Here is an 8920-nt window from a genome sequence, read left to right as displayed (position 1 = left end):
ATGAAGAAACAGCACAAACAATAGATGGACCTTTGAGACCTTGTGGGGGATTGGTGGCCGTGCCGGGGCAAGGTGTGCTAACTACTTATTGAAGTTAACTTAGTAGGTGATGGTAAAAGACCTTGTTGTAGCTGGCTAGTTTTGAGAGTGCTGTGATGATGGGGGATGAAGTATCCCTCCCTTAGGCTCTTCTCTACCTGCCCGGGGAAGGTTGGTGTAGGAGGTTGTTCCCAGCTGGCCTTTACAGCTCTGATGGTCATCCTTCACCTTGCATGGTCCCCAGCTGGTTTTTTCCTCCCAGTATCCTTAAGAGAGAGGAGAGGGAAAAAAAAAACCAAACCACACCACAAACCCAAACCTTCTGGTCTTCAGCCAGTTCCCCCCAAGGATGGAGCTGGCTGCTGGCATGCCAGAGAGGGTCTGGCTCTGCCATCCAAGCTGACCTCCACATGGACCCCGATGGAGATCCTGGTAGAGTTGAAGCAAAGCTTTGGAAATCTGGGAGGTGTCTGGAATGGTTGCTGCTGTGCACCCAAAACCAGTGCTCGCCCCGCAACTGGAGATGCTGGAGCATGAGACCATTGACCATTGGAAGTTCCAGATAGCTGCCTCAGCCTCCCTGGTCCTTCCAGGAGGAAGAGCATCCTCCAAATTCAGCTGTGTCATCATGGTGTGGTGATGGGGGGCAATTTTTTACAAGGACTCCTTTGTCCTAGATGCTAATTAGTCATTAAGGCTACATAAGTGCAGCTGATGGACTCAGCTCCAGGGCCCCAGTTCCTGTGGGTCCTCACTAGGGCTGGTGAGATGCAGCATTGCCCTCCCAGTGCCCTTCCCAGCACCTAGACCCAGTCTGTCCTGCCCCCACCCCTTAGCTGTGGGACCTCTACCAGCCTCCCCCCACACTGGTGTGAGGTGGTGGGGGGTGGCCTGTGGGGACTCACCAAGGCTTACGGTGGAGAGCCATCCCATCTGGGCCACACGGGGGAAAAAAGGGATCTCCCTGTCAGCTCCTGGACTATACCGGTGCTGGGGAGCGTGTGGTGCAGTAGGTGTGCCAGTTCCCAGCTCCTTGCCATCCCAGCAGCGCCAAGCCTCCATGTCCTGCAGAGATGGGTGCGCACACATGCATGCAGGGGTGTCCCCGCAGCCCCACATGCGTGCTGGGGGCCAGCTGTGCTCTCACACACCCCCACACATGCAGCCATGCAGGGGCCAGAGCAGGGCAGCGCTTGCCCCAGCCTGGCACAGGTCCTCACCCTCTTGGCACAGGCTGGGGCTGCTGGAGGGGACTATCCCCCTGCTGTCGGGCGCACACGTGCCTGGGGGACCTGGCACTGAGCAGGGCTTGGCCACTGGCCAGCAAGCAAAGGGCCGGGGAGGGGGACTGGGGGTACAGCTGGACCCTGCACACCAGCAGGCAGCCAATCCACTGTCCTTACCCCAGAGCACCATCGTGGGGGTCACACTGCCATCGGGTGGGTGTGTGCACACATGTCCGTGCCTGTAGGAGTGTGGATGTACAGGGGAATGTGTGTGTGCACATTTGTGTAGGTATCTAGCGCAGAGCTGTGCAAGAGGGTTGTGAGTCTGTGTGTGCTCACATGGATGTACCTCTGTATGTATGGATGAACCTGTGTGCGTATGTGTGGAAGTGCTGGAGTGTTTTGAATGTGTGTGTGCATATGTATGTTGTGCATACATACCAGGAAGGGTCACCCTGCTTCCACAGGCTGCAATAACCCCCAGCCCACAGTGCAGTCTGGGGCAGGGCAAGACCCATCCCCAGGTAGGTGCACCCCCAGCCCACTCCCCAAAGCAGCCACTGCCCACTTGTGTAGGGACACACAAGGTCTCCTTGCCAACCCTCCTGCCCAGCTCATGCCTCCCACGCAGCTCAGCCCTGTCCCCACTTGGAGCTGCAGCATCTCCCCAGCTCTTTGCAGCACGACTGCAGCTGCAGGTCCCCCCAGAGAGCCCCCCGCCCTCACCCTGTGTAGGGCAGAGGCAGCCGCGTGCTGGGCACAGCTTGCAGGAATGAGGAGCTCAGCAGCTCCCACTGGGCTGCCAGCAGCAGCCGGCACACAGGACTGGGGGACAGAGAGGCACTGAGCTGTGCAAGGACATGCGGAACATGGGGTCCCCACGTGAGAGGCCGTGGGGAGGAGAGGCCTCGATGGCAGCCAGACACTGTTTCAGGTTTTTAGCACAGCTGGGAAATGAGGACTCGTGGGTGCTCCACAGTCCCACTCTCCACAGGGATGATGGCTTAGGGTGAAGCCAGGACACCCATGTGTTACCGTTCACAGAGCAGGCGGGACACATCCCAGTGTTTCTGCACAGCCACGGGTGCAGAGTATGTGCACATCTCCCTGCGTGCATTTATGCCTCGCTCACAAGAGTCTGCACATGCAGAGCTGTGCAGGACAATGCATCAGTGTGTGCATGTGTGGTGTGTTGGTGTGCACATAAGCAAAGGGCTGCCTGCATGTGTCTGTGCATGTGCGTGTGATATTTGTGTGTACACACCTGTATGGGCACACCCAAGCAGGTGCACGTGTGTGTTTGCACATGTGTGTGAGTGTGTGTTCATGACGTGCACCCCATGAACGCTGGTCACAGATGGGCAGAGCCAGCAGCAGCTCCATGTTAAACACACCAACCCTTGCTCCACTGCCAAGCCCCCCACCCCCCCCCATGCCTCTGGAGATGACCTTCCCAGGGAGTCCCATGGCCAGTGCTGGTCCTATGGCCAGCACTAGCCCCCAGCAGCAGCCCCTGGAGCCCAGCCCTAAGGTCAGGGATACCGGCTGGACCTCAGCACAGGGGGGGTGAGATCCTCTGGTTCCCCCCAGGCAGACCTTCACCACCACCACCACACTGAAGCCCACAGCAAAGGAGAAAGGAGACCACAGCCCTGGGGTGATGCTGCTTGAAACAAGACCACAACTTTATTTGAGCTAAAAACCCGATTCTGCTTTCTTTACAAAAGGATAAACATTTGCTCTCAGTACAAAAGGGAAGAAGCCCCAGGACCAGGGGCTGAGCAAAGACCTCAAGTCATCTCCAGATTCCCAGCTCTATTACAAAACACCTCTGCAAAACAGGGAGGTTTGGCCAGCTGGGCTCGCAAGACCAGTGGGACATCAAAAATAGTTGCCTGGATTTTGTTGAAAACAAAACTAGTTGCATAGCCTTCAAAAGTTATTGCTCGTATAGAAATACAAGGGATGAGTTGGGAGCTGCCGGGCACAATCAGCTTCCAATATCTGAGAAATGGCCATGTTAAATATGCAGTTCAACATTAAATATGTAACCCCTTGGTTAAATACTTGGTTTCATCACCAGAAAATAGACCATGAGGGCAGGAAGAAAATAAATTAAATAAATAATGGCTAATAAATAATCCTGGAGCAACAAGCACTGCAAAAACCACACGTCTCCACAAAGCTAACTCCAACTAAGCACTTGGAAGTCAACTGGAAAACAAGGAGGTTATTTAGCACACTCCACATTTCATGTAAAATGGAAGGAAATAAATTAGACCCCCCCACACACAGAGTAAATAATAAATAAACCAGGAAATTAAGACACACTTCTTTTGGCAGGATGCGTCCAGGGCATGGATCATGATAACACTACAAACCATGAGAAGACATGGCTCTAGTCAGGAGCAAGGGCTCAGCTGAGAGCTCCTCTTCCAGCTAGGGTATTTGCACTCTGAAAGATCAGCAGTCCCTAAACAAGGTTTCAGGTTCTGTGTGCTGATAATCTCATGCTGGTTGTAGGTCAAAGGCAAGGTCTGAGGCTCAGAAGAGGACAGGCAGCAGGGCTCAGCACAGGAGGAGAGCAGCAGAGGGACCATCACAGAGAAGCTCTGAGCCTGGCTGGACCATGCCATCCCTGGATGATACGGTGGCAGCAAAGATAAGGTTCTCCATTGGGTGGGAAGCTTCAAAGAGGAGCAACTGTGTTGGTCTTCTGCAAGCAGTCCAGGTCATTCCCACCTCTGCCAGTCCACCTGGCCATGGCTGGACTGGGAAAACCATGACTCCATCAGAGCATGTGGAAGGGGAACTGGTCATCCCAAGGGGCAGGAGGGGCTTGTGTCCCCCTGATGCGAGACAGAGGTGTGCCCACACCCTATCAGCCCAAGAAGGGAGGAAAAGGAGCCCTAATGTCTTGGCAATGGACGATCCAAGTGCTGGAGTGCATTCAGGCAGAAAGTCCTGCAGGGTGAAGCCACCTTCATGAGCATCTCTGGGGGAGCAGGACTGGGAGGCAACACCTCAGCTTTCAACAGTGCCTGCTCAGCGTTCAGCTGTCAGGAAGGGTTCACGTGGCTCTTGTGGACAGCTTGGAGATCAGCAAGCGGCAGACCTGTTGGGAGAGGACAGGAAGGCCAGCTGAACCTTCCACAGTGATGTCCTGCAGAGATGCTTAAAAGCCTATCACCCCGTAGCAGCAGTACCATCGCTCCAGTTGTGTCCATTCTAGAAACAGCTCCACGACATGGCTGAACGTCTCTCTGCATCAAGAATTTGGGTCTAACTGCTTTGCTATTCATTGAAGATGGCGTTGAGCTGAGGCCCACCTACATGGTGTGAGTAGGACTCATAGCTCATGTCTATGGGGATCTCATAGCGGGGCACTGTGTTTTGGAAGTGAGAGGCATGTCCATGTGCTCCAGCCAGGCTGACTGAGGGGTAGTGGGCCATGAAGGTGTACGATTTATCCAGGTCTGGAGACCCATCTTGCTTCAAGGAGAAGTTCCCACTGATGCTCAGGGGTGGTGTCAAAGGACCCTCATAGGGGGGAGTGGTGCAGTCAGAGGGATGGTTTCCAAAGGAAGCATCCACCAAGCTCTTGAAAGTCGGAGGCTTTAAATGCAGCAGATGTGTTTCCATGGTCCCATACGGTGGGCTTGGGAGCCCCGGCGACTGGTAACTGAAGGAGTGGCTGGATATGGCCGATTCACACACTGGGGACTTCTCTTCGTGCTTCTCCAGGAACAAGGTCTGTGGTCCCAGCTGCAGACAGCCAGCCACCAGGTTGCTGGTGGGCTGGGACAAGCCCTTGCAGAGCATGTCCACAAAGCTCTTCCCTTCAGGAGTCTGCCCTGTCTCGAGCACCTCAGACAGAGCCCAGATGTAGTTCCTTGCAAGCCTCAAAGTCTCAATCTTGGACAATTTCTGAGTCTTGGAGTAGCAGGGCATCACCCTCCTCAGGTTGTCAAGAGCATCATTTAGACCATGCATCCGTGTGCGCTCCCGGGCATTGGCCTTCACCCGCCGGGCCCTGAACCGCTCCAGCCTCGCCTTGGTCATTTTCTTCTTCTTTGGTCCTCTTCTTTTCGGCTTTTCCCCGTCATCCTCTTCCTCCTCTTCTTCCTCAATGCTGTCGTGCTCTTCATTCAAGCCAGACATCAATCCAAAAGAACCTTGCCTGCCATCCTCTTCCTTCAGCTCATCTTTGGAGCTCAACGTTTCGTCCATCCAGGCTTGGGTGCTCACAAGCTCCGCCATCTCTTTGGGCTTGGTGTACGTCTTGGTCATCTCTGATGTCTGCAACAAAGGGATATGGAGACAATAACAAATTCCAGCAGAACAGTCCCTCAACATGTTGAGGGCTTTAGGAGCTGAGCTCAAAACCATCTTCCAGAGACATCAACTCTTTCTGTCCACTAATAGTACCTACACAACCTATTTCTCCATCACTATTTATTTATCTATCTACAATAATTTCTGGTGATGTTTTGGGTGAGGGACTGAAGCCTCTCCCTGGGGCCCAGCAGCTCTTTTCCAGGGCTCAGGGCTTCCAACAATTCAATTTTGGTGTCAGTCCCACTCATGAGTCACTCCCTTCATGGCTTCAACCCTGATTGTCATGTTGCGGGTTGCAAGAGAGAGCTTGAAAGTAAAGGTCCTCTGCTGAGCTGTCTCCAGAGCTTTTCCTGCCTGAGCTCTTCTAACCTGAGCACATTTTTCTGAACCTTCATTTCCCTCTGCCTTAACGAACACAGTCACACTGCACAAACCGGCCTGGGTTTCATGTTAATCAGCCCCCCAAATCCTGTCATCGTGCCTGACTCATTTAATAAAGCTTAGCATCTAAGCAGCTTTGCTGAAAGTGTGCTGCCCAAGCCTGGTTCCACTGTGCCTGTCCACCCCACGTGGAAAATCCCACTTTTAATATGCATGATGGGGTTTGCAGGCTGGATTAGGGTGTTAATTGCTACACACAGCCATCATATCCCCAGAGGACCATGTAGCCCCAATTAACTCTTCAGCAGAGTAATAGGAGTCTGTCAGATGCTAGGAAATCTGGTGGGTGAAGGACCATCTTTGGGACGAATGGCTGAGCCAGGATGGAGCTGGTCCAAATACCTTCTGCCAGCGTCCTAGTGGGACTACAGGGCTGCACCCACTTTGCGTGGTGATAGCAGTCCAGAAACGGCTGCAGAGCTGCTCCAGAAGCCCTCCAGGCTGCAGTCTGGGGGTTCCTTTCACTCCACCCTTGGGGAACTACCCCAAATGCAGCATCCCTGCCTGCAGCTCCCACCCTTCACTGGTCCTGTACACCCGAATCCACCCCAGGAGAAAATCTCAAGGTTTGGTGCTCTGCTCAAGAGGCAAGCCCAGTGTCTTCCCCCTTTCCCTACACTTTACATCACAGTATTTCCAGGGAGTTTCAGCAGGCTGTCTCTTTGGAAATGCAGTTTGAATTTTTAGGGATTTTGCTTGCTTTCTCCAGAATGTTGATTTTTTTTTTTTTTTTGGGGGGGGGGGGGGGGGGGCAGGGGGAGCAGACAAAGAGGGCAATCGTCTGATTAAGTCACTCTGGCAGTTTCCCAAGTGGGAACCCACTGGGAAATGGGAAGCTTGTCCAGTCCTTTCGATATCTTTCCTTTTCCACATTGTCTGGAAAAAAAACCACAAGGAACCCATTGCAGGAAAAAGCCTTCTGTAGTCAAAAAATTAACTTTACTATGAGCTGAGCCATCCCTACTTGAGAAGGAGATGCTTTCCCTTTGTGCCACTAGTCACTGAGGTGACATCCCATCCTGAACATCCTGGGTTTGTTTCCTTCTCCTTTCCCGTAGGACCAGGAACTTGGTTTCAACCCTCCACTGGTTTCCTTCCAGGGAACTTGATCCCCCAAATGAGGACAGTTGATTCAGGGCAAAGACTGACTCCAGCCCTGTGCAGCCCCTGATGCAAAGACCCTGACCCTGGACAGAGCCACCCAGAGCAGAAGAAACACAGAGGGCTGGGGAAGAGAATGCAGGAAAGGCTGGCATGAGAGCCAGGAACAAAATGGGCAGCTGGGGCCAGGAATTCATCATGGAGAGGGGCAGGAGGGACAAGACACCCTCAAGCAGACCATGAAAATTAGGATTTATTTAAGACTGTATCCTGCCTGGGAACACAGCAGGATGTGGCCCAGCTGCACATGGACCTTTGTGGGCTCTGGCTGCAGGACAGATTAAAAGCCCTACAGCTGGTCTGTGAGCTCCAGCGCAGCCAACAGAATGGCTATGGACGCACCGGTGCCAGCTGAGTACTGAACCCGGGGCTGCCCAGAGCTCCCAGTCCCACTCATGGTCCCAGTCCCAGTACCCCCCCGAGCCAGCTGGGGCAGGGGAGAGGGGATGCACTGACATTTTTTCAGAGGAAGGAACCTGCCTAAGGACTGCTCTGCAACATCCGCACAGACCTGGAAAGGAGGAGGAAGGTGAGGGGTGCTGGTGTCCTCCCTGCAGGTGTCCTGGCCCTGGGCAGGACTCGCCGGGGAAGGGTCTGTGCTGGCAGAGCAGAGGCCGCGTGAGCCGGGCCCCCCTCCCCGGGCTGCCCATTCCGGGAGTGGAGAAACAAAAGCCGGGGACCGAGGCAGGTCCTTCATCACCTCCCTCACCTGCATCACCTCCACCCCAGCGAAAGGCCGGCTACGACGTGGTCGGAGGCGGCTGGACCCTTTGGCAGCCAGCGCCCGGCTCCAAGGCGGGGCAGAGCCCCCAGCTCGGGGGTCCCCCCACCCCCGACAGCTGCGGGGAGCCGGGGGGAGCGGCTGGAGCTCGACGCCGCCGGCGCCGTCCCCGCTTTCTCTTGCGCCACTGGCCGCTCTCCTCGGAAGGAGCCCCTCCGGGACGGGATCCCGCTGCTCCGCTGTCGGGGCAGAGCCTCCCGCGCCATCCCGGAGGATCCCCCGGGCAACCGGGGGCACCGAGCGGCCGCGGAGCCCCGTCGGAGAGACCGACTCGTCACTGCGGGTCCCCCGCACCCCCTGGGGCGCCGGTCTGCCCTTACCTGGACACCGGAGCGCGTTCCCGCTGTCACTTGCCCGGGCGCATGGTGCCGGCAGCCCCGGGGGGGCGGGCAGCTCCCGCGGCAGCGGCACCGGCGGCGGCACCGCGGGCAGCTCCGCTGTCGGGCGGTTTTGAGAGCTCGGCGCTGCCGGCGGCTCCCGCCCGGCCGCGGCTCCCGCCTGGCTCCTCCCACAGGGGGGTGGCTGAGGCCGGCTCCTCCCGTCCCATCGCCCCACTGGAGCCTCAACAGCTACCCCGGGCATCCCTGGGTGGTTGCCCCTAGACGAGCATTCTCTGGTAGGTGCGTTGGCCAGGGTCCCCTGGGATGGGAACCCTTGAGTGAGCATCCCTGGACCCGCACCCTGGGATAAGCATCCTGAGACGAACACCTTAGGATGGGCATCCCTGAATGAACAACCCTAGATGGGCACCACTGGATCAGCGTTCACGGATGGGCACTCCTAAAGGGCACCCCTGGGTGAGCACCCCTGGATGAGCACCCCAGCTTGCCCAGCACCAGGACAGACCCTGCCACACAGCTCCCTCCATGGGGGTCTCCATCCAACAGGACACAGCCAAGCCTGATGTGATAGTGACACGGGGCTGCCAGGGTCT

At 55.9% G+C, this 8920-nt stretch overlaps 1 protein-coding gene across 1 annotated transcript; it reads right to left on the bottom strand.

Moving 5' to 3' along the window:
- Window positions 1-2923: 2923 nt before the first annotated feature.
- NEUROD4 (neuronal differentiation 4) lies at window positions 2924-8479 on the bottom strand. The gene is made up of 2 exons (XM_037371334.1): window positions 8307-8479; window positions 2924-5564 (listed from the first exon to the last, which is right to left on the bottom strand). Exon 2 carries the CDS (start codon window positions 5553-5555, stop codon window positions 4560-4562), a length of 996 nt encoding a protein of 331 aa, XP_037227231.1. The 5' UTR covers window positions 5556-5564; window positions 8307-8479; the 3' UTR covers window positions 2924-4559.
- Window positions 8480-8920: the final 441 nt, after the last annotated feature.

This window comes from Falco rusticolus, chromosome 19, assembly GCF_015220075.1.
Source record: "Falco rusticolus isolate bFalRus1 chromosome 19, bFalRus1.pri, whole genome shotgun sequence".
Taxonomy (NCBI): Eukaryota; Metazoa; Chordata; class Aves; order Falconiformes; family Falconidae; genus Falco; species Falco rusticolus.
This window is presented reverse-complemented; position numbering and strand designations above follow the sequence as displayed.